General features: G+C 32.7%; 1 protein-coding gene across 1 annotated transcript in view; it reads right to left on the bottom strand.

Moving 5' to 3' along the window:
- Positions 1-26,728, bottom strand: part of alphaCOP (coatomer subunit alpha) — a 288,800-nt gene that overhangs the window by 89,717 nt on the left and 172,355 nt on the right. The window contains exon 3 of the mRNA XM_014363177.2: positions 11,992-12,939. Coding sequence (XP_014218663.2) covers positions 11,992-12,939 — 948 coding nt within the window. The remainder of the gene's footprint in view (positions 1-11,991; positions 12,940-26,728) is intronic.

The following is a 26,728-nucleotide window of genomic DNA, read 5'->3' as shown; positions in this document are numbered from 1 at the left end:
AGTTGCGCGCTTCCTGTTGTTGTGGGGTAAAGTCTTTTTCTATGTGTTGTTGGCTCTGTTGACTGGTATAATTCATTTCTTGACTAAATGTTTCGTCTGATAAAATATCAAACCTGTTATAATTTATTATTTTCCTTGGCTCCACTCTTGTGTTTTGTTGTGCGTTGCCTCTTGCTTTGTTGTTCTTTCTATTGGCGATTGTCTGATCGATTTGTGTGGGGTACTCTTTTAATACCTGGCTGTAATACTTGATATTCGGATTAGTGTACAATACAGGGAAATTTTCTTCTGTATTTAAGGCAACTTTTAGAATATAGGGTATGAGTATATTTCTTGCCTCCCAAAATGATAGGTTTCGAAATGCCATGATCGTATTAATTTTTTTGTTTTCTTCATACACTGTACATGATCTATCATTGCTTTTATGTTGCCACCTGGCAATTAACGCACATAGGTTTGCCCTTTGAAGGGCAAGCTTCTTCTTCTTTGTGTTCCAAACCGCCGCATTCTAAGCATATCTTTTTCCCTTTGCAAGCCCGAACTGAGTGTCCAAGTATGAAGCACTTAAAGCATTGCATCGGGTTTGACACGGAGGGTCTTACTTCGACAGCAAAACCGAGGACAATAATGCTTGTTGGTAGGGACTGCCCCGCAAAAGCAACTATGACTGAGCTTGTAGGTATAAACTTATCTTCTTCAAAGGTACAATTGGGATTTCTTCGATGGATTCACATTTAAAAGGTACACTTTGAGCTTGCCTATCTGCACATTTACTCTCTTGGGGGTAATTATTGACGTCGTGCTTGTTTGTTTCATTTGTTGCGGCAACAAAGTCGAATGGCTCAGGTACCTTTAAATTAAAATTTGAATTCCAATTTGGTTGTTGTAAGTTGCGTGTATCAAGCATAGGTGTATGCGCAGATACGGGTAGAACTTTCTGTTGAGTTTTATTTCGTCTTTTGTTCTTCGATTCATTCAATGGATTATTATTGTTGCTGCTTATATTTAGCGAGAGTGCTTCTTTAGGTAGATCTTCAAGAGAACTAGAATATTTCTGATCGGAGAGCTTTCTTTTGGAGCTTTGTAGATCAATGTCCATCAACTCAGCCTCTTTAGGGACCTTTTTTTTACTGTTGACTCCGCCATGACGGAGGATTTTTATCAAAATCACAATTTAACGTCTAAATACAGGCACTAAAAAACTTAGAAAAGTCGCACAACCACTAAAAACTCATAAACTAAAACGGGAAATTCCAGGCACTGTAGAATCGCACACCAGAGCACGTCAGTCACCTTCGAACTTTCGAGGGTGAATCACACTAAAGAAAGAGACGAGTAAACGTACCGCGCCACATAGTGGATAACCTAACGTACCATATAATAACTCAGCTACTGTGCCGCATGACTGGCACTACTGCTGTACTACAGTGGACTCTGTAGCTTCCACCAGTGGGTCGCCAGCTGGCCCACTACCGTGGGCCGTTCATTGTACATCACATCGGCGCTCTATACGGTCGTACGAAGCCACATAATAGTCCACTTTCCTCTGAGTGCATAATAACAGAGTGCAAAAATGAATAATCGCAATTGTTGTGTAAAAATATGCAAAAATCAAGTAGCAATAGTTTGTAAAAGTTTTTTAAGTTTCTGAGTTAAAATTATAAGTTGACACAAAGAGTACAGTGGATAGCTGCTGTTAAAAAGGAAAGTAAATAAAATAAACTGTCAACAATTTTTTTCACTCTCAATGTGCTGCAATATTAATCAATTTTAATTTTTGTTAATTTTGATAGCTCATGGGCACTGAGTTTGTTGCACACTATCTATAGTTCTTATTTTTTTGGAAATGTGTGTGGAAATATAGAATTAAGTCACCAATCTAAAATAAATAGGTACATCGAGTAATTACTTATTTTAATAAAAATTATGAAAATAATGATTTTCTTTGTATACAGGCATAAACGTTTTGTGAAAAGGTTGACGGGAAAAATAAAGGAAAGTTAAGTTACACGGGTTGGAAATCTACACCAACTCCAATCAGATGCAAGTTCTGAATTACCTCGAACTGACTGTGTTGCTAAACAAAACGTGGATAAAAGTTGTTAAGCTGAAATAATATTGTTGGATGATTGTATTAAGTCAGAAAAAATACTAGCGTGTAATAGATTTATTTATGAATATAGACGTAACGAAGCGGAAATTCAGACGGACTTGGCAAATAAGGGCTCTACTGTACTTATAACATCAAAAAGAACAAAGAAGAAAAAATTTAGAAGTGTCAAGATTGGTACAGTGAAAAAAGTGTCTGTTGATATAGCAGTTGGCTCTGAAATCGACCAAGCGAGGGAAACAAAAAAAAATTTTGAAGGCTTTACTTCCGTAAAAAGTAGCAATCAACTCGTTGATGTTGCAGGAGTATCGATGGAAAATTTGTATTTTTATTGTAAGAATGGACAGAAATCTTTCAAGCGATAGGCGTAAAGTATTTATAGAGGATAGGCTCTTGATTTTTTTGATTACAATAAAAACTGGCATGACTTTTAAAGCAATTAGTCTATTTTTTGGATTGCATCGGACAACAATTTTCAATATATTTTTTTCTACTTTGCAACATCTTTCTAGTACAACATCAAACCTCGTATTTTGGCCAGATCAGGACACTGTCCGAAATACAATGCCATCTACTTCCACCCAGAGTTTAGTAATACTAGAGTCATCGTTGATTTTATGTAGTGCAGAATAGATGTACCTGTAGGAGTGGGCCACCGCGTACTTATTTATTCACAATATAAGAAGGGTTTTACAGCAAAGTTTTTAATAGGTATTACACCATCTGGATTCATAAGTTTTAAATCCGAAGTGGCAGGTGGCAGAAAAAGTGATTGCCAAATTACCATTGAATCAGGTTTGATAGAAAAACTCGAAGATGATGATGTAATATTAGCCGAAGGCTTTCTTGACATTTAAAAAGTTACGGATGCAAGGGGAAATAAAATTTTATTATTCATACCCCTTTCTTGAAAAGAAGACATAACTTTCAAGAAAGGAGACCACACAAACTTACAAGATAGCTAAAGTGAGAATTCATGTGGAAAGAATCATGCAACGATTAAGAACGTACAATATTTTAAAAAAAAATTCCTATTTATTTATTCAACTCAATTGATGACGTTGTACACATGTGTTACGTACTAGTAAATTTAAAACCACTAATCTTTTCAGAAAATTTGAATGAACAGAAAGAGGATTAAACACATCCACTTTGCCGTTGAAATGTGTATGAATAAAAAACTTTTAATTAAGCAGTATGTTTCATTGAATTTTGTATTTAATAAATTTCATTCCAAATTTTATGTCTGCACAATCAAAGGTAACAAATATTGTGTCCAAGGGATTATGTGAAAAATTTAATTTTTAATTATATTTTTAACATCCACATCAGTGAACTTTGGTACGACAGTCTTATTGAACTTGTTCGTACTACATTTAGTAATATTTAACGCAGGCAAAAAATAAGAAAAATAAAAAATTTCCCATTTTACGATAACATTTAAAAAAAATGTTATCTCTTAATACTTCTGCTACATAACTTCCGTTTGGGACTAGAGAATAAATAAATAAGTCACACTAGCTTCAATGTGAATATGATTTTCAGATTTCTTCAGTTCTCTCACTTTTTGAATATGTTCAGCTCTAACCAACGATTTTCCTTTTTCAAAAGTTTGAGGTTGAAAATCTATATTATGAGAGACTGCTTCGAAGCCTGTTTCAAGAACGACATCCATCACTCAATTTATCACTGGGAACAAAATATTCAATAATATACTTTTTGATGGTACATACAATTTTTAGGTTAAAAAAATTTACAGATCATGAAACGCCTTACGAATAACTTTATATGACACAAAAGCACTGACTAATCATTATAAGTACGGCAGTAGACAACAGCTGAGTATCTTTAATTCACAAGATGTAATATCGATCAACAATTAGCTTACGTTTTAAGTCTAAAATAATAATAATCAGAGTCAGTATGTATGATTTGATAAGTCGTCAGGAGCTTCGACTAGGCACCGACTGACTGTACCAAGGAGACATAAACAACAACAAGCAGCTGACGCACTTCGGACCCACTATGTACTATATATATAATATATCTTTAGAGGCACTCTAGACTTTCTTTACTTTCAACAGCAGTAACATCAAAATGCCTCCTTGAATTCACATCAGATAAAAAGGCATATACTAATAATTAAATTTACCACAACTTTTCCGCTTCATGTATCATCCTACACAGCTTACTTTTTTAGATATTCAATGATATCTACTGACTACATGGGTTTGATGTCACTGGCCTCCCCCCAGGTTTCCTTCTTGTGCCACGGGCTGGGGTGCTACATGTCATTCTCATAGCGAATACAATAAACGTTCGGATTGTAGCTACAGCTACAATGTGAAATTGTGTAAAGATTGTAACAGAGGAAAAATCATTTTCTTGATGATAAATTAGACGCAAGTAGTATTCGTAGCAACGGTTTAGAGAAAATATTATTAGTTTCGGAAAAGCTGAAAGAAGTAAAATTTTAGATTTACTGGTTGACATCGATACAGGTTCAAGTATTTTAGTCATATCAGAACAATTTTATTCTAAGAATTTTAATAATATAAAATTAGTATCGACAACTCGTAACTTTGGATGTTAAATACATTAAAGTCTGATACTTTTGAAAATTATGTATGTTTTGGTTTCTTATGAGGGGCATGTATTTAATCTTGAGCTGTGCGTTTTTCCAGGAAATAGTGCTCCTATCATGGGTAAGGATTAATTATGGTAATTAGGCGTCATTAAACGTGACGTCAATTTTGAAAATATATAAATTAACAAAATAAATGGAATTGTTAAAAAAAAAAAAAAAAATTAAAGGTTTTTACAAATAATTAAGGCTTGTCTAACGTTAAAAAATGTATAGTCAATTTAAATACAAAAGTTAAAACTATTTTTCTGTAAACGTCAGAATTAGTTTTGGACAATGGTTGTTTGCTATGTGATCATCGGCTAATTATTCCAGAATCTTTGAAAGAACGCGTTTTTAAGTAACTGCATCAGGGCCATATGGGCATTGTGAAAATAAAAACCCCAGTCAGATTGTATGTGTAGTGGCCAAATATTGATGCTAATATCGAACGTATAGTAAAAAAGTGTGAACATTGTTTGCTTTGACGTGACAGTCATGACCCACCTAGGGCAGCGTTCCACGCATGGAACTTGCTCGAGGCTCCAAATATTAGTATTTATGCAGACTTTTAGAGTCTCATTGAGGGCAAAATGTACTTAAATACTACTAATGCGCACTATAAATAAGTTGATGTAAAAATTGTGAAAAACATAAATGCGACTTCGACTAATGATACATTTATGGACTATTTCGTGACTTAAGGCGTACCGGTACATGCAGCAACAGATGATGATCCTGCTTATATCTGCAGAATTTCTCAACTTTTTAAAAAAGAGTAATGTTAACTATCTTTTGACGACCCGGTATCATCCTGCAAGCAATGGAGCACACATTTTCGAAAAAAAGAATGATTGAATTTGGTCAAAACAATTTAATAATGGCTAAAGATTTTAAAAACAATTTTTGGAAGATAGAAAAAAATTTTAATAAGACAGGTCCTCTTACATAATACGATGTTGTTACATAAGATAATTTAGTTTTGAAGATTTACTGTAGTAAGAGAGGAGTTAACCTACGATGGATGTAGTGTAAATTGACAAGAGCTTGTTAAAAGAGAAAATAAAAGCCTGACTTGCCCGGAAAACTCGAGTTAGGTTCCAGACGATTTATCTTATCAGTAGTATGCTCGAGTTCAGTCCCGGTCATTAAATCTAGTCCTCGAGTTGAGTCCCATACACATAGATAATAAACTTCCCCTTTAATTGAACAAATTGAGAAAAAAACAAGAAAGCTAACGGTATGTAAATATTATTGTTGTGACCATGTATGACGAATACTTTAGTGGAAAACTTCGGGCAGCTGTAGAATGGTCCGTCAATAAAAATCTCGTCCAATGAGGACAACATTTTCAAGTTACTTACAGTTGAAAATAATATTATATTCGATTTCGAATCATTGAATAGAAGTAGGTTTTTATTTTTATTGCTAATCGGTTGCAATTTGTCTATTGCTTCGTGGCATTTATCGATAGTTCTCGGTAAATTCAAGAATTTTCTACGTCTGGTTGCACCGACATTTTGTTGAATCCGATCTGCGTCCTACATATTTAACGTTGGGATATTGGTATAAGCGGTATAATTTATTAGTAATAATGATAAGTAATAATAAGTAATAATAATCAGCGTTTTACCTTTTTCACTAGTAAAAAATTTCATTGCTGACTGCGATTATGCCAAAAAAAAAAATTGTCGTCAGGAGGCTGTCACGTTACAAATTAAAAATTATGAAATATCTTGAACGATAGACGATAAGAATGTACCTGGCGAAACGACGACGACGATAACACAGTACGCAGCTTAGAATGAAAATGAGTAATAAAATCAACAACAACCACGTAGCTACAACGAAAGCCACTGATACATCGAAATTACTACATATGTATGGGACTCAACTAGAGTATTAAACTTATTGACCAGGACTGGATTTAAGTATGATATTCAAATAGCGGGACTGAATTCGATACTTTTATACGTCATGGGACTGAACTCGATATCAGCCGACTTGCCATCTATTAAAAATATCGTCAATAATGAGATTAATGATTCTGACAAGAGTATACTTTTCCAATAAACATTTGAACCAACGCACTTAACAGCTTTAATTTTCTTTTTTAATAACCTGTCGTCAATTTGCACTATCTTTATCGTCAAGTAACTCCTCTGAATAAACCAACTTGTTAGAAACATTTAAAAACTTGAGACGAAGAACTCCGTGCTCTTGATTATACCTGCCTTGACACAACTCACATAATGACTGTGGCTTTTTTGTTTGGGTACTCTTAAATAAAGCAGACTGTTTAAAATGAACTCCAAAAAGAGTCTCCTATTCAAGTCTTTTAACAGCGTATGATTCGAAAAATACGCGGTACTTCGAAAAGAATATTTCATAAGAAATTAGGGAAGGATCGTTACCTTACAAAATTCAAGTAAAAGAAATAAAAGAAAAATCACATCTCTTGAAGTGACATTACTTCACAGTTTTAATTCGACTGTTGACATCGTGTGTTACACTTAGCTTTTTTATTTGTGTTGATGTCTTCAGTCAGTAAAATTTCCCTACATAATGTAAAAAAGTCCCTTAAGAAGGTTCTATCCCTCGCTATAGTCCAGGCAACGATTTTTTTTTTAATTTAATCTTTTTCGTGTTTAACGATTCTACTTTCATCTTTTGATAATTAACTTCTTGAATCATTAGACTAAAGACCATAGAGCATGTCGCAGCAACGTCCAATAGAAAGCCTTTGAATGATGAAAAGATAACACTCTACAGAGTGATAATGAGTACAAATACACAGTATATTAGTACATGTAAACAGCTATACGCGTGACGTATATTATTTCGTACATTGCCACCCAGCCTATTTCCAACAAAAAGTGCGAGTTTAGACATAGAGAATAACTAATACTAATGTATATGCGCGTTCAAGTAGCATACTAGCTCCTCCTTGCACTCTAGTTATTTTTCATAATCTTTAACGTACGAAGAGCGTCATCTTGTGTCTACGAGGTAATGGGTGCTGCCTACATATATTTCTACTATTGTCCCCACTAAACCGTGATCTCTTGACAGAAAAACTCTCGCAAACCGTGGACTCTCGAATCCACCAAAGACTACTCAGCCGTCTTAATGTACTAGTGACGTTATTCATTTAATCTCGGTACATGAGGAACTATAACACTAGGAGTGGGTCAATCAAACGAATGCCATTCTCTATGTTTCTGTTTACTTTCACCTAATAAGTCATGTTACTTTTACATCAACATACGATTATCATTAAAAAAACGCCAAAATTACTGTAGTAATTAGTACAAACTGATTTAAGTTTCCAGCTTACGACACATGTATTTTATCGTGTAAATCCTCCCAACACACTGTATTAATCTTACAGACGCATAATAAGTGAGCGTGTAAAGAGCAAGTATTAGTCATGTTCATCTACAGTTAAGATTACTAGCGCGCCCCACTCATGAGTTCAGCTAGTGGTCGAGAATGAAACTAGTTCAATTCCTTTTTTTTAATTCCTTCCCTTTTTTCCTAATTTTCTAATACATGTACACGATAAGGTGTTACATACATGCGTGCATAATATTTTATGTATGAAAGTGTAGTTAATCTATATTCTGTAAGATAAACTTCTAATATGTTGACATTTTAAGAACATAAAAAGAAGGGGTAACAAGATTATTTCGTTGTATATTACATCGTCATTGATTGTACCAATACATGCGCACGATAAGGTGTAGTACACAATCTTACTAATATATAAAGCAGAAGCGCTAAAACCGTTGTAATCGCTAACCGCGAAAACTACTAAACCGATTTTGTTGAAATTTTGCACACTGATTCATAATACTTCCTAGATGGTTTTAGTATAGTTTTTATCTTGAAAAATTTAATAACAGTAGCAATAAATGAGCTCAAAGTTTTGCAAAAATATGCCAGCTTTTTACTTTAGTTCAGTAAAATCCGCTAGGTGGCGTCGACATAAAATCGAAGCTACCTGAAACACAATTGAATAAGTGTGGTTATAATAGGCTGGAGCGTCTCCATAGTGTTGTAGTAGAGATTAGGCAATTCAACGAGTTCTATTGAGAATGCTCATAATAGTCTTGCAGCTGGGTATCCCGGTTACGGACAATACGGACGACACTCTTCTCTAAGGGGAAAGGGACCTAGGTGTCCATTCACCCTGAATCTCGACGAGTGCGATCAAAAAAAAAATTATTTCCAACTGATGCCGTCTCTGCCACAATACCAGGAGACATATCTAGCTAGAGCACAATCTGCACCAACTCTTCATAGTTGTGTGGCAGTCCCACCATCCCACCTGGTGTAGTTAGAGAATTTTTGGCTACAAATACAAGCCAGGGAAAACAGCTCTGAGGGGCACGGGAAGCCACAACGGCTACCTTCTTGGTCGTCGCGTCCCAAATGCGCTTACCCACATGTTCCCGTCTAACGATGAGCGGTTGGTTATCCGGGGAACGACCCGAGACGAGATGTTCTTTGGTCAGCAGCTCACCTCCCTCTATCACAGTCTCCGTATATCGAGACTCTCAGGGTAAGAATCAAGCAACCGTAGCCAGCTCTTCATCATCAGGAATAAGAATAGCCTGGAAGTTTTACCACTGGCGCTTTTTAGGGCCATTAGACGTATTTACGTTCCCTACTTAACCATCAATTTCATCGGTTCTTTTTAGGGGCCACCTAAGTGTAAACTACCTTGCCAACAAATACATTTTTACTACTACTTCCGGAAGCGATTCCTCGACTAAAAGACTATATTAACTAAAGACGGGCACTATTAAACCAAGTCAACCATTCACTAGCAGACGCACAACGTCACCTGCGGAGTTGTTCTTCGCGAGGCTGGAAAACCCGGGGACCGACGACCCTATACTACCCTCTCGACTCTAAGCATTCAACCAGGAATCACTGATCCTCTCCAGAGTCTGCGTTGGGCAAACCTATAACAGCTATTTAGGAAAAAAAACTTGAGCCAACGGGACAGCCTCCACTGGACAAGTATCACTAACCAATCTCCTCATCTAAGATCACCGAAACAACTGAATCTGCAAATAAAAAAGGTGCTTTAGACACCAACGTCTTTGACGTTATACCGGGAGACGTTGGGAAAGAGCACTACAACTAGCCCCAAAGCTTTGGACTTTTTAATTTTTCTCCCGATCAGTCTGGGTTTTCAACAGCAGGCCAGAGAAGATCTCCTTGAGGTATCCAGGCAGTCACAATTGCTGTTAACTGCAGTCAAGAAAGAGTTAACTTAAAAAGCTCACCGGTCTTTTTTAGGGCCATCGGACGTCGAACTACCTTGCCAACAAATGTATAAGAACTTAACAAAGTTGACAGAAAACACACTTTAGGGGTCACACAAATTTTAAGCATGCCAAAAGTCGCAAGAGGGTGAATCGGAAGAAAAACTTCAAGTGTATCTAATAAATACAATTTTACTTAGGCGTCAAGAAACTGACGCAGAAAATTTATCGAGATTGAAACAGCAGCGTCAAAATTGACAACTAAAGAGTCCATAACGTGAAAGATTAGCTTTTCATTGTACCCTCACAGCAATCTCTAAAATCTTTAAAGATCCTACTTAAGATTTTTTAATGAGTAGAAAATGTATTTGTGTTTTTGTGGCAATAAAAATGTAGGTTTTAAGGTTCAGGACTTTGTTGCTCTGGTAATAAAGTTGTGAGATATGAGAAAAAAAATTTTTTTTTAATATAAATTTTTTGGGGGTTTAAAATCTTAACAGCTTTATAAAATAGCCGTTTTCGTGAATTACACGGGGGAAACTGTAAATCAACGGCTTTTTATGGCCACCGATTATTTTATGGTATAAAGAACGCACGGTACTTTTCAGCATAATAATTTTTTCGAATTTTTACACCTCATTATTTAACCAAATAAACTATAAGAATTTCGAAAAAATATGTTTTTAATAAGAAGATTTTTGTTCTTAGATGTATCAGGAATATGTGTAAAATTTATAACTGAAAATGTTTCACATTACATGTCAACACACTACGGTGTTTTATTTAGTAAGTCTCGGGCGAAGCCGAGACGGGGGGCTGCTAGTACAGTATAAATTAGTAGGAAAATTTTAAAACGATAATAAGGAGAAATTTATATAGTTATGTCCTACACTGCTTAGATTAATCTATAAACAAATTTTTACAGAAACATTGAGCATTGACATCTACTTTTTTTGTTAATTTACGTTATGAAAATTTCCAGGTTTTTAATAACAAGTACGTATAACTGAAAGGTATAACGAGATTATTAAATTTTGCCTTCCTTTAAATATCATCATACAATACTCAAACGTTAACCCAATTGACTTCTTGAAAATTGATCTATTTTTATGGGGTGAATGGTATTTTTACAAAAAATTATACGATGATCTGAAATTTTAATATAGCGGTGTGAAATGGAGGTGTGGTTTAGCTGCGAATAATAGTGTGCCCCTAACATGTCTCACTTTATCATTTTTTATTTAGACATCGCATAGAAAAATTTAGTTTTATAAGGCAAATACTGTTTTTGATCCGAGTTGAAATGTTTGCACAATGAAATTTTGGCATAGGAAAGCAAAAATACCAGCTAAACTTTGCTTTGTAATATAATTGGGTTTAAATAAGTTATGAAACCAAAAATTTTTGCCTTGCAAGTGTGAAAATCAACGCTTCAATTTTAGTTCTATATGCTGGTACGAGTTTTGACAAAACTGTAACGTTTACTTTATATTCGGAAGCAAAAGAAAATTCGCAAAACGTTATTTTAACAGAATAATCTTTGCCATGCGTCTATCCAGTATTGATGATGTGTATCCATTATGAAAAATCAAAGCCACCAAGCGTCAATTTTTAATGCACTCACTCCAATTTATATGCATTCTAACATTTTAATTTGAGTAAGTGTTCTTGTTTTTGTTGATAAGTTTCACATGTTAACGTATTTATTTAATAGATTACGTGAGCTTTAATTCTAAAAAGTACGAAAGGATTTTAGGTCTAGTAAAAAGTTACGATGACGCTTGATACTTAAGATTTAGAGAAATGAAAAAATTAAGTAGTCGAATGCAAAAGGGTGAATTGGAGATATTAAGTAAGTCTTATCAATCCCAAACTTTAGTCGTAGCAGAAATAGCACATAGAATCATATTATTTGTATCATTAATGAAACTCATGTTTACAAAAAATGTTTCTACAAAAATTAATAAGAAAAAAATTATTACCTTTAATATTTTTGATTGTTCTTCAATGTCACCTATTAATAAACATCCTTGGTAACATCCTGAAAAATCTTTTCGAATTTCTGCTATTTTTGTCATTTTTTTTAACTTTTCCAAGTTACCAGTAATAAGATAGAGAAAAGCTAACTTCTCAAAATTTTTTGTTCTTTGGTAGCACATTTCAACAACTTGATGATTTCCTTCCAACAAAGCAGCATTCGCTAAGCTTTCCCAACAAAATTTTTGGTCTAATATTCGAGCTGCTTCTAATGCTATTTCAATATTACTACATTCTAACGCTAAGCTAAATCTAGTTTTTTCATCTTTGACAAAATGTAGTGCTACTTCTGGATAACCTTTCTGTTGTAAATATGATATAATTGATTGACCAACAAGATTAGATGAGCGAACCATCCGTAAAACCTCCTCATATTTTCGATCAATTAAAGATAATTTAAATTTAAATTCTGTCGTATCGATTCTAAAAATTCTTGGTTTGCACTCGCGGTCCAGACAATATACTTGATCACCTTTTATTTTAGTAATATAAATAGGAAGATCTAAGGTACGTATAATTCCGTAGTCACCATTACTAATTGCATATTTTATATGGTTACTTGTAGTATAAATAAATACATTTGAATCATCCCATGCCCCTGATTTGATTCTTGTGTTTTCCTGCACTGTACATAAATGCTCTAATCTTCGATTGCATATCACAACGGAATGTTTAGATAAAAGTGCAACATAAATCATATCATTTGACCAAATAACGTACCGACATTTTGGAATTTTGACTTCAGCTAAAGTTTTTTTCTGTTGAATGTCGAACAGCACTATTTGGTCTGAATCACGCAGTAAAATCATTCCAGTACCAGCATAAAATATTTCGTCGTAATTTGGAATAGGAATTTTTTTTGAAATCTCGTTTTTAAGATTTTTTATAACAAGCTGAAAAAAGATAAGACATGTATTAGTACACGAAATTTTTGATAAACATAAATCTAAAGACAGCAAATTGTTACAAAAACGAGATGTAAATGCATATGTTTTAATAATAAAAACTGCAACCCTCTATAAAAAAAAGTTCCTAAAAAAAAAATATTCTTGTAGTCAAACAACAAGTAGTCCAAAAATTTTAGGCATGGTTAATTGTCAGATTTTTCGTTATGGTAAGGAGAAAAAAATATCATCTCTGTACTTTAAGAAAAATACGCAACCAGTATACAAGTGCAGCGTATCGTGATTTGAATCGATAAAAGTCTTGTAAGGAGTTTTTTTAAATTTGAATTTCGTAAATCAACAATAGAAGTACGCGATTTTTATTTAAAATTTAGGGTAGAAAACATACTAGACACAATTTAATAATATTGTGCCAGACCGTCATGGTGGTACCAACTGTTACCCCTTTGTATTTTTACAGAAAATCTTTGAAATATCTGGTTGACCCAAGCCTTTTAATGTAAACTTGTTTAGAATTGCAAAAGCTTTGATTACATTTAATGTTTGTCGAGAAAACAGTTATTTTTTTAAAAGCTAACAAAAAAAATATGTACCAAAATCTACAGCTAAGAGAATACTCTCGTCTTATTCACCGTGATTTACTGATCTTATTTTAAACTAGAATCGTTCACACATTTTCTGGCAAATAGCACAATTATCTAACAAAATACGCTATAAGGACTTTTTTCATGAATACACAAAAATCATGTCAGCTCGAGTTTTAGATTTTACAAAAATACGACACACATTAACGATTATTGCTTACCTATCATATCTAAAGGAAAATCTTTTTTTTTTAACAAAACGAATTATTATAATTTATCATTTAAAGCTACGAGCTCGTCAAGCATCCAAGCTCGATTTATACTTGCACACGTACACCTGCGAGTAATAGTGGGATCAAATTAAGTTTTTGGCAATGAAAATTTAGATAAGCTCAAAAAAAAATATGTTGTAGAAAATTAAGTGATACCAATCGATTGTAACAAAATCGAACAAAAAATATTTTCTACTAAGGCTTCAAAATAAATGGCAAAAATAGTGAAATGGGGAACGAATAACTAACTTCCACACCACAAAAAATTCGATACTGTGGTAAGTTGTAGAGTAAGTATTAAAAAATATTATCCCGCAGAAAAATTGCATCTAACGTTATAAACAACTATTTTTAGGCCGTTTTACCAAAGCACCTTTTCTTTCACTTAGCTGCGGTTTGCAAAAACTATCTATTCGATCTTGTTGAAATTTTGTGTGGTTATTAAAGATTACGAAAGCTATAACTCTGTCAAATTTTAGCCTTTAATGTTTATGCAAAAGAGAGTTATTAATTTTTTAATATTTGCTCAAAATATGAGGTTCTCTGCATTTTGCTCGGAAACCACTGGACAAATCGGGATCAATCAGTGCTTATATATATCAACATGTTCATTATCTTTTCTCTTTATGTGGTTAAGTCTAATTTTTCTGTATCCTATCAATTGTTGCGGACATCAGTGGTTATGTAGAATTTTTTAATAATCTTTTAGCTTTTAAATTGTAATTTTTTTGATAAAGAATTAAATGGTTTCATAATAAACAGTGTTATGAGGGTGCACACGATGAGAATAAACGAGGCGGAAGCTTTGACTTCGACCAAGCTTGTGTTGCTAGATATCCTCGGCAACACTCCCTGTTATATTATTTACGCTGGTCTTGTCTGTCAAGACATCGCTGGGACTAGAGATCGCTGGCCACTATCTCGTTGCCACCTCTTGTGACAGTTGGAACTCAACACAGGTGGGAGTAGGACAAATTTAAATCAGCCCTCACGAGTAATATTTGAGTGATCGAATCAGCTGAAATGTCAATATTTTTTGTGAAATTCAGACTAGCTCAAAAAAAATATTTTAAAGAGATTTAAACAATGCCAATTGATCGTAATAAAATCGAACAATAAATATTTTTCGCTAAGGCTTCAAAAAAAACAAAACAAAAAAAAAATAGCAAAAATGGTAAAGCACAGTTTTGAGCGTTAAAAACCAACAATAATCTATATATATAATATATATTTCTATAACTATATATATAACAAAAAACTATTGACATTTCAGCTGATTCGATCACACTCTAAACATTGTATTTGTCTTTTATTTCTCGAATGTATTTCTATTGTCTCAAATATTACTCGCGAGTGCTGATTTAAATGTGTCTTACTCCCACCTGTGTCAAATTCCAACTGTCACAAGAGGCGGCAACGAGATAGCGGCCAGCGATCTCTAGTCCCAGCGGTGTCTCGACAGACGAGACCAGCGTAAATAATATAACAGAGAGTGTTGCTGAGTATATCTAGCAACACAAGCTTGGTCGAAGTCAAAGCTTCCGCCTCGTTTATTCTCATCTTGTGCACCCCCATAACACTGTTTATTATGAAATTATTTGATTCTTTATCAAAAAAATTACAATGTAAAAGCTAAAAGATTATTTAAAAATTCTACATGACCACTGATGTACGCAACAATTAATAGGATACAGAAAAATTAGACTTGACCACATAAAGAGAAAAGATTATGAACACGTTGATATTATTTCAACATGTTGGAACAAAGTGAGAATTGTATTAAGTTAGTTTTCAAACGTGTAGTTTCTCTTGTGTTTTTGCTGTAGTAATTTAAGTCTCCAATAATACTCATAGATAAACAGAGTAAGCCTAGTGAGGTAAAAATGAAGACAAAGTATTGCTCAAGATAACATCTAACATCTTAAAGTTTCCATTCCCACTCCTTGATGAGCTTTTAACCGAACGTGTATCCATGCACTGATTTTACAAATTTACATTAATAAAATTCCCTGGTTTCTTTCTTGATTTAATTAAATCATTAAAGAAATTTTTCAACTTACTTAACATGAAATTAAACCTAGCTTGTATAAATAAATAACACATCTTGGACATTAAATAGAGATAAAATGAATAAAACACATCACATGAATAGAGCGTATAGCAATTCTTGTAATAATAGATCATCTACCTATATGGGTAAAACAAAAAAACTATTTTAATACTAAATATAAGAATCTTCAACTCACGGTACAGTTTCGTAGTTTGAGTCGCAGTTTCAAAAATACCTAGTCTCTTACCTATGTTTATAAACGTTTCGTATATGCATCGCAAAATAAGAATCTTTATTATCAATCAAATATTGACTGTTGATGGTTACTTACATTGAAATACAGTTGACAAATGTTCTTGATAACGTGAATAACATGTATTAATGAATTTTTTATGAAAACTTTTTAAATAAATTTTAAATGTATAAGTACAAATTGCGGGCTAGACGATGATTGTTTACTAGTTCGCTATCAGTTTTGTATGTGTTTTCTACTAAACTGAAGCCATTTAGAAACTCGTGTACGTAAAATACGCCACGCCCAAAAAGCATCTAAGCACTTCCTATTTAAATTGTCAAACATAAACAAAAGAAAAAAAAGGGGGAAAAAAACTAATATCTCACTGTAGTTTTACAGCAGCAGAGGTCATTCATCTTAGCAGCAGCAGCTATTGCTGCATTATTTAGAAGACTGGCCAAGGTAAAATTTTATTCGACAGCTTACGAGTGAGTTTATGTCAGCAAGTTAGTTTTTCAGTAACTTTTATGAAAGTAGAATGGCAGTTCACATTAGTGACCCAATATCCGCCATACTTTGTATTTCTAGTGCATCATAAAAGAGACGCTAATTACTTTCAAGGAGATGTCCACACTTGTTACTTAAATTTAATGACGCCTAAATTCTAGACTTGCAAGAAATAGTAGTCTCAAATATAACGATAACAAGGATCTGGTTAGTTTGATAATGATTGATGGTGAACTTTTCACCATCACAGTTAACGCTGTTGTTTCACCTTTGAAGTTTTTTTATTTATTTTACATGGCATTTCAAAACCTCTTATTCCAGGTAAAATTTATTACTGCTAATAAAAAAATATTCGTGATACAGATAAATGCAAATGTATTAAGGATATTTCTATGAACAATGAAATCGTATAGGTTTTATTGCTATTTTAAGTGAAAAGCATATTTTATAAAGTAGCTCTTCGCTTTTAAATGATTCATAAGTTGCAATGTGCAAACACTTCCAGGGACTAATTGACTTAATCAGCACAACCATCTATAAACTCTAATAAAAATTTAAAAAACTAATATTATTACCCATTGTGTTGATGAACTTATACAATAACCGATTACAATACAGAGCAAAGTTAGTGAAACAGCTCATAAGTCAATTTACTACACCACGCTGATAAATGACTTTATCTTTCGAGCTGTGCAGAAACTGTTACCAATTTCAGGGAGGAAAAGGTAAAGACAAAAATTACGACTTAGAACAAAGAAAAGGATATAGTAAGTGACTTTTCAATATCTAACATCGTCATGTCGATAATTAGAAATAATAATTCTTGGAAAGCAGAAAAAAGTCATTTTGTTGGTGTAACAAATGTATAACTTATAAATTATGAACAACTTACTAATATTAAAGCATTTTTATACGGATTTTAATAAGGTGGTTACCTCAGTGATAATGTCTAAAGTACTTTACGATAACTCCAATTAAAAATATATTTTTTAATATACACACAATCTTTGAAACAATTGTTAATGTATATCTTGATACAAAATAATAACCACCATGTTACTTTTTCAAGAGAAAAGGTGTATGGAAATCTTAAAAGTGCTCTAAATTGGTTAAAAATAAGAGCACGGCCCCTTATAGTGAACCTGAGTTTAAACTATGTGTTTGAACAAAAAAAAAGTAGCAGAAGTAAGTAAGTAGAAATACACCATCCAGCGTTAATTGTATATGCGTTTCCATGTCGGTAAATGAGTTAGCAAATCATTTAGAGTGCAAAGTTGGCAATCATGCACTTATTTCGCGAAATGAGAGTAACAGTACGTCTGTGTATATAATAGTTCGTCAGCTGATTGTACACGACGTAATTGTGCAAAATTTAATTAATCATTTCTCTACTTAAAAGTTGTGTAATTTATGTATTTATAACAATATAACTGTGATTATTAATTGTTAGTTTAATAAGCACAAATTCAAATATACAAATATAAACAAAAATCTTGTAATTTATAACTAGTTCCATAATAATAATAATTATTTGCCTTATCTGATTTGTTATTATTGAAAAAAAAATTTTGCGCAAGTATTCTGCATACCTATGTGCGTAATTCAATTTGAATGTGGTGCAGAAGATACATGTTGCCAACTGCGTTTCGCCAAATTATTTCGCGACAAAAGTAACCTCTAATTTTCGTTGTTTGCTACTTTAAAACTCAAATTACTAATAGAAGTAAACGTACAAAATTTGTATTCAATTGACTAAAACATTTCTGGAACTTACAACTATGTGGTGATGGTGTTTAATCAAAGACAACTAATTTATTTTCCGAGTAATCTACAAAACAGAGCAGTGAGTCAACAGCCGTTGCCATAAGACACCGTGAGTTAGACAAAGAGATGCACACGAATATGTCGAACTTTGAAATTGTTTTACGCAAAGACTAAACGTACAATTTTTCTCAAATTTTCAGAAAATGTGTATTACTACGTTATCTAGCAATAAACAAAGTTTCAAGCACAAATATAATAGTTCATTTTTCGGGAGAAGCACCTTAAAATACTGGTGGAGAAACTCTTTTTTCTTCTCACTGTGACGTTCCGCTAGGCATTTCCGTCCCATGTAACCGCAGTGTTACAACGAATACTGCTTTGTCATTTGAAAATTTAAAATATCCATGAAAATAATATTTTACCAGTTTCTAAGACAACAATACTTTTATGGCTATTTTTAATGAATGAAAGATTTTCACAAAAATTCCCTTCTAAAATAATAAACTCCTTTCCGAAACATATTTTCGTATTACGTAAATCTCTTGAATATTTGTCAACCATTTCTAAGGCTTTTTTTAGTCATTAAAGCTCCATCCTAAATAATTATATCATCTTCTCGTCATTTATTGTTATTGTTTTTAAATTCAAAATCACGCTTTCTATATTGTTTCAGTCAAACGGAAGTCTGAAAGTTTCATGACTAGGCATAACTTCTAAAAGCAATATTAATGCTGTGCCAGTCCAAGCTATTGACAAATTTTTACGTAGATAAATATAATAATCACATAATGTTTCATATGAATATGTTTCTCTCGAATCTTTAGAGCCATTAAGAATAAAAATTTTATCATTTTTTTCGCAAATTGTATGAAGTATTTTTTTTTAATCATTATTTGAATTCATATTCAATGAGTCAAACATTTCTTTACTACAAGATATTTCTTTATTCGTAAGATTTAGTGTATCTGTAATTTGTTTTAGTATTGATAGGTTAAAACATTTACATGATTTATCTTCTTATTTTAAAATTAAGATAATACACAAAAAAGTGCAATTACTTTTAATATTAATGAAATCTTCTCTAGAATTTTTTTACATTCATTTTGTATTTCATTGCCTTGAATATTTTCCATAATAGAAAAACACGCAAAAAATTGTATAATCAATTTGAAAATCTAAAAGTAATAGCTTTATTGAAAGTATTATCGATTAAAGAATCACGATCGATTAAACCCATTGCGGTTGTAGTGTCTTTGGAACGTCTGGTATTTAATTTCTTTATATGTTGCAATGTCTTCGAAGAATGTTGCACCACTTATTCTACTTAAAATAAGTTAAAAAAACCGTTCATGATCCTTTGTAGATATTTTGTTCATTCTACCTACTGCTATATTTTTTATAACTTTTTTTGTTTTTACCTCAATTTATTATTTGTTATTAAAAATGTAATATTCTGAAATGTTCATTTACTTCACTGATTTTGAAAAATAATGATGTTTGTTTTATTACATCTAAGCTGTTGGTTGCGTTTGATAGTTCTATGCTATTTTCAAATTTATTTTTATTGAATATAAGTTTTTGTTTATTTCCAGGGTGGACACCTAAATTTAAAACTGTTTTATTTCTACCACAAATTAAAAATTCTTGTAGTCCCCAAGCTGCTTTCATTCAACCATCGTATCTAGCATCAATGTCACTACTTATTTCATTACATATTTTAATTCCTTCGTCTTTTAACTCTTAAATTTTAATGTATGCTACGTCAATCCCTCTATGAATGTAGTCATAAATATATATATAATGCTTTAGATCGATGCACAATATTTATTTTTAATATTACATTTATATTTTATCAATAAAAAATTGTTATAAGATGCAACCATTCAATTATCTTGAAAAATTGTATCTTTTGTCAAAGTTCTGTAAATATGTCTTTTAAATTTTAAATATGTTATTTGTTCTTTTATAGTGAGGGTAACCGTTTATTTTAATTAACCATACAAAGACTGTGTTCTGTATAGGGTAGCATGTGTTAAATGGACTGGAATCGGAAAGCGAACCAGACAGAGCAAACCTCGAGGAAAAAGTAGTATCGAACCTTTCAGGGCTCAAGAGGTACAGAGTGTGCAGAACATGGTTTTCACATGAAAAACTACCGTGATTACCGCAGAAGAATTTAAATATACACACTGTAAAAAATGCTGTAGTAAAATCACTAGCGGATAGTAACTTTTTTTACTATCCTGAGCACAGTGATTATAATATCTGAGCATCGTAATTTCACTAGCAATGTATTGATATTACTATCCGCTATTAAAATTAATATGCTCAGCATAGGTAACAGTGAGACCTATGCTCAGCGTATCAATTTTACTAGCTGCATGATAAATACAATCGGCTATTAAAATTACAAGACAATGGAGATTCTACGTTCCGATAGTGAAAATACGTTTAACATCCCTTGGAAAAATACGAGATGATAGTAATATTGCGCTCCAATGGTAAAAGTACATTGATCCAAATTACACGAGATAGTAAAAATAATATCTAGTATTAAAGTTACATGCAGCTATTACTCTTGATGGGGGTAAGGGAATCTCGCATTGACTACATTAATGTACATGTATATTTCTACCTAATTTACGGTTCTTGCTTCGCGCTCTCGCATTATAATCAATAATTGTGATAAGGATTACAAGTGAATTTATCATCAGTGCTCTTACAAATTCGTAATCAGTAAGTAATAGGGATATTGTATATATAGCGAAAGCATTCTGGAAAGTGAACACTTTTCAGGTTATGTATCATTCCATGACATCGTGGGTATACACCTTAGTAGACCAACAGCTAACTATTTCGGATCTCTAAAAATCATCACGTTTCTCAATTGTGTTTGAAGATGTGTCTGTAATGTGAAGAAATAATAACATAACCCTTTTAGTGAAAATGGAACTATGAACAGTACGATAGTGCTTTTCATATCCAAGATATGACTTTTACGCTTGGGAAAGTAAAATTACTCCGCGATCGCAAAAAATTTCTGAAGATTTCGGCTTTGCTGAAAATTACTATCTTGACATTTAATTTTACGAACCGATAGTAAAATCCCTATGCTGAACATAGGTCTTTACGTTACCTATGCTGAGCATAGTGATTTTACTACAGCATTTTTTACAGTGCAGCTATTTTAGAGAATGCATACGGCAAAAGTTCAGAAATTCCATTATTTAGAAAGCTAATGTATATTAAATCGCATTTTGAAGATACCACGCTAAAATCGAATATTAGTAACTGCATCACGTCACTTAAGGCACTCGTAATGATTATTAAAATAAAACCGATAGGCGTAATACGCAACTTGGAAATACTTAACATGAGCCAATGAATCTACTTCGTGAGGCAATTTGAGAAAATTTTCAAGAGGCTCAAGGTCACAGCGACCTTTTACATCAATACCTTAGTCGTAGCATCAGTGGATCAAAGATGTGAAGTTATTAAGAAATACTACGAATCAACAATCTGGAATCATACAGGAATGAACAAAACCTACAATAAGATAGCGAGAGACTATTAGTGGAGGAACATGAGGGCCGACGTCAGGCAATTTATACTTGGATGCAGGTCATGTCAGACTAAGAAATTGGAGTGTATAAAAACAAACCAAGCTATGCTCGTTACATGCACGCTCAGCAGACCATTTATAAAAATTTCGATTGACTGTTACAGGCCAATTAATAAGCCTTCAACAAACGGCTATACACATATCCTGTCAATACAGGATTGGCTGACCAAGTTTATTGTATTAATACCAGTACAAAGAGCAACAGCTAAAGATGTGTAAACAGGAGGTTGTGTGTTCGATCCGCACCCGGGAAGGATATTTATCTTATTCTCATTAATTTCTTAAGGAATTTTCTTGAAAAAAAAACTATGTGTTAGAGTATTATGAGTCTTAAGTATATTGGATATTGAGAAAAGGGCATGTATGGAGGATATAGTGTGCTTGTATTGAAAGTGCCGCCATCTATACATATCCACCTCTTGATACAATGATTTAGATGTATAAACATTCGCTTGTATACTATTGGTCGTATTAATTTCTAATTTACCGACAAACATTAGAGTCACATAACTACTATATCGAGCTTAGGTGAAAGACAGCTCTAAAAGTTAAGAATGAGAAACTTATCTAAATTTACGGTGTGAGTGAATGTACAGCTCCTCGGTAGCTTAAGTGGTAGAGCAACTGTCTAGTAAACAGGAGGTTGTGTGTTTGATCCGCACCCGGGGAGGATATTTTTTTCATTTTAATTTATTTCTTAAGAAATTTTCTTGAAAAAGAAACTATGTGGTTTAGTATTATGAGTCTTAAGAATATTGGATATTGAGAAAAGGGTATGTATAGAGGATAAAGTGTGCTTGTATTGAAAGTGCCACCATCTATGCATATGCACCTTTTGATACAATGATTTAGATGTATCAACATTCACTTGTATACTACCGGTTATATTATTGTTCAACTTAAACAATTGTCTGATTTGCGATCACAAATAAAAAGTTATAATTGCGCAATTGGTCATTATATTAAACTGAAGAGTTATCAAAGAATTACAACTACTGAGATTTTTGTAGAAAATTCGTTTTATACAATGAGACTGGAATAAACCAAAAGAAAAGACAAATATGTACACATACATATGTATCTGTACAGAAAAAAACCGTACTCAAGAAAGCAGTAAATCTGTCTCATAAATGAAATCAGAACAACCTCAGCAGATTCACCTGTGGTATGATTCCTAAAAATCTACAACAGTCATAATTCAAAAAAGGTGCCAAACATATACTTTTTATCCAAAATAAAAACTAAGAACCAACAAATTTTTCTAGCAAAAAAAAAAGAAAAAAAACAAATGTGAATAAACCACTTACACACCTAAGACATATTTTATGGTCTACTAAAGCCAGTAACGTAAATAATGACGTTACAATGACATGTAATGGGAAAACTTATGTAAGCGTTGTGAGAAGTCCGTGATACTAAAATAAGAATTTAATATATACGTAAAGCGAAAGTATGTCCAAAAGTGGTAAAAAAATACAATTATTTAATGAAAGATATTTATTAATATTATATGTAATTAACAGATCATGTTCACTCTGAGATGTTGAGTGTAAAAATTCAGTATAGTTACTCCACACACCTTCTCTTTCTTCATTACAGAGTTTCATATCAAGGTGTCTTTCTAAAATGGGGGGTCACGATGATACTTAATTCGTCTATAATGTTTGCAGAAAGAAAATCAGAAACAACTTTGCAAGAAACGAAAATGCAATGAATCCTATGGCGCTGCAACCAATACTTTTTCAAGTACAAGGTGATCAGCGACAGGAAGGTCAACCAGCCAATAGTAACAAACAACGATCTTAATACATCAAAATACTCCAGCTAAGTTAAATGCAAGACCTTATTACCTAAGTATAAATAATGTTTATGTAAAAAAAAAAAAAAAAAAGGAACAGTGTCTTTCTCAAAAAAACATACATAGGCGTGTAGGGAAATAAATAAATTAAAAGATAGATGAAAACCTAGTAAGTAGATACGTAAATAAGAATGTCTGGTATACTGACTGATTGTTAGGTGATGCATGAAATGAATAAGTACTTAAAGAAGAACACATAGGTAATAATAACGAAAGAAAAGGAAAATATTATTAGTACAGCAGCTAGGAGAGTTTTCGTAGCCGACTGACTTCCACTAGAACGAATAAGCATTGTCGACGTATTTTTTCCCTCAGAATCCGAATCTAAAACTCATTTTTTCGTAAAATTTTTCAAAAAATTGTTATTAACAATTTAAATGCTTAAAACTCGATCAAAAACAGTAGGGATCGTGTTTAGGTATAATAACTAAACAGTTTGATAGCTAAACTCACCAGAAATGTACCCGATCAAGAATAAAAAAAAAATGTTGATTAGAGCTAGAGATCTTGCAAATTCAGTGCAAAAAACTTGAAGAACGGCGGTTTTGAAAGCCTTTTTGCTCATAACTCGGCTTCTCTCTAAGATATGAGGCTTCAACACCTCTCATTTTAAAGCTGAAAATCTAAGCTTTAAAGTAAGTTACAGTAGTAGCCCTAAATGACGTTTAGAAAAATGTTGAAACACTTTGAAGTAATATCTTTTCATGAAAATGAGCTAAGTAATTTATTTATAAGCATTTTAACCATAGATACATAAAAAATATTACTATAATTGTTTTTCACAGTTACAGTACGATTAAAAACGAGCATTTTGCAACTTTAAGGATTTATTTAACTTAATTTTCCTCGGAGATGGAATAATTTTAAGGCATGCGTATGGTGCTTACGCAGTAGCTACTCTACAGGCTTACAGGCTCAAGAGGGCGGCAAACTGAGAATTGAATAATGAAAGATCATTTTTTGACATATTTTGTAGTTTTTAATCATCACGGTAAACATTTATTATTTATACTTACGTATTTGGCCATTAAATTCAATATATAGCATTTTAAAAAATAGTCAGAGACATTTTCAGCGAGCCGACCTCTCGAGCCTGTAAGCACGAGGAACAGCTACTGCGTGCGCACCATACACACGCCTTAAAAGTGCTACATCTCCGAGGAAAATTAAGTTAAACACATCCTTAAAGTCGCAAAATGTACATTTTTAATAGTAGTACAACTGTATAAAACAATTATAGTAATATTTTTTATGTATCTATGGTAAAGTGCTTCTAAATAAATTACTAAGCTCATTTTCATGAAAAAATATTACTTCAAAGTGATTCAACATTTTTCGAAACGTCATTTGGGGCTACTACTACAACTTATTTCAAAGCTTAAATTTTCAGCTTTAAAATGAGAGGTGTTAAAGCTTTGTATCCTAAGGATCTCAAGAGAAATGAGAAAAAAGGCTTTGAAAGCCGCCGTTCTCCAAATTTTTTGCATTAAATTTTTAATATCTCTGGCTGTAATAAGCATTTTTTTTCAAATTCCTAATCGGGCTCATTTCTGATAAGTTTAGTTATCAAACTGTTTAGTTATTATATTTAAACATGCTCCCTACTGTTTTTAATTAAAATATAAACATTTAAACTGTTAATAACAATTTTTTGTACAATTTTACGAAAAAAACGAGTTTCAGATTCGGATTTTGTGGGTTGAAATACATCGAAAATGCTTACTCGTTTTCTCGAAAGTCAATCGGCTACGAAAAACTCCCTACCTGTCGTACTATATTATGTAGTATAAAATTCGTAAAATTCAATGAACAGGGTAGTATAAAACAGTAAAATGAAAAAGTGAAAAAATGTACGAATGTACAAAACAATGATTGAAGTTTAAATAAAACCGAAAAAATAAAATGACAATAATCATTATAATAAAAATCAATGTGTAATAAACAATTTAGAAAGCAACATGTAAGTAAGTATAAAGTTAGAATAAGAGCAATAAATAGTAGTCACATAATTATAAATGAAAGTTAAGACCCGCAAGGGCATATTTATTAAGTTTATGTAAGAAGGAAGGGCGCAAACATAAGAAATATATCACATAACACACATAAACAAGCAGAAAACGAATGAGAACCTGTAAAAGAAGAAGAAGTGAGGATGTACATGAAAACTCCTCATTTTTTTGAGATAATTAGTATACATATACAACACAAACAGCATGATACAGACACTACATAAACAATCATCTCCAAGGTGGTAGAGAAAAGAACGCCGTCGAGGACGACGATGTAGCGGCCACGGACGTGTCACGTACAGTATCGGACATACTGCATGGGATGGGCTACAGCTATTAGTAGAAGTAAAGATTATACAGCCATTAAATTATATTTTTGATTAAAAAATTTCTTCAGCGCCATGAAAATTCTGCGTTTAGAATTTTTTTTATAGTAGGAAACAATTTTTAATGGTCTACCAATCTTTCAAAAAATTTTATTATTATTACAAATACACCACAAGGGACAAAAATACGACATTTTCTAGGACTTATAATTACCCGGAGCCAAGGTGAAAAAGGCAAATACCCTGGAGTTGATGCGATGAATTCGTGTAATGTAGTGTATAAGTACAATTTTTTACCGTTGAATTGTTTTTAAGGAATTACGTTATTTGTTGAACATGTAGTTCTGCTCTTAGTTATTTCCACAATTTCTTGAGAGTCGGTGTATAAGCACACGATAAGTAAGAAATAATCTAGGAATAAGAATAAAAACCGTACAGTACAGTAAGGACTGTAACGATCGTCATTACGATATAAACTAAGCCTAATGAGGTTGGCATTAAGACCAACGAAACGTTGCTCAAACCAACATCCAATATTTTTAGAGTTATT

Source organism: Copidosoma floridanum, unplaced genomic scaffold (assembly GCF_036245765.1).
Source record: "Copidosoma floridanum isolate Cflo_tuat_1 unplaced genomic scaffold, Cflo_Japanese_pri ptg000011l, whole genome shotgun sequence".
In the NCBI taxonomy this organism is placed as follows: Eukaryota; Metazoa; Arthropoda; class Insecta; order Hymenoptera; family Encyrtidae; genus Copidosoma; species Copidosoma floridanum.
This window is presented reverse-complemented; position numbering and strand designations above follow the sequence as displayed.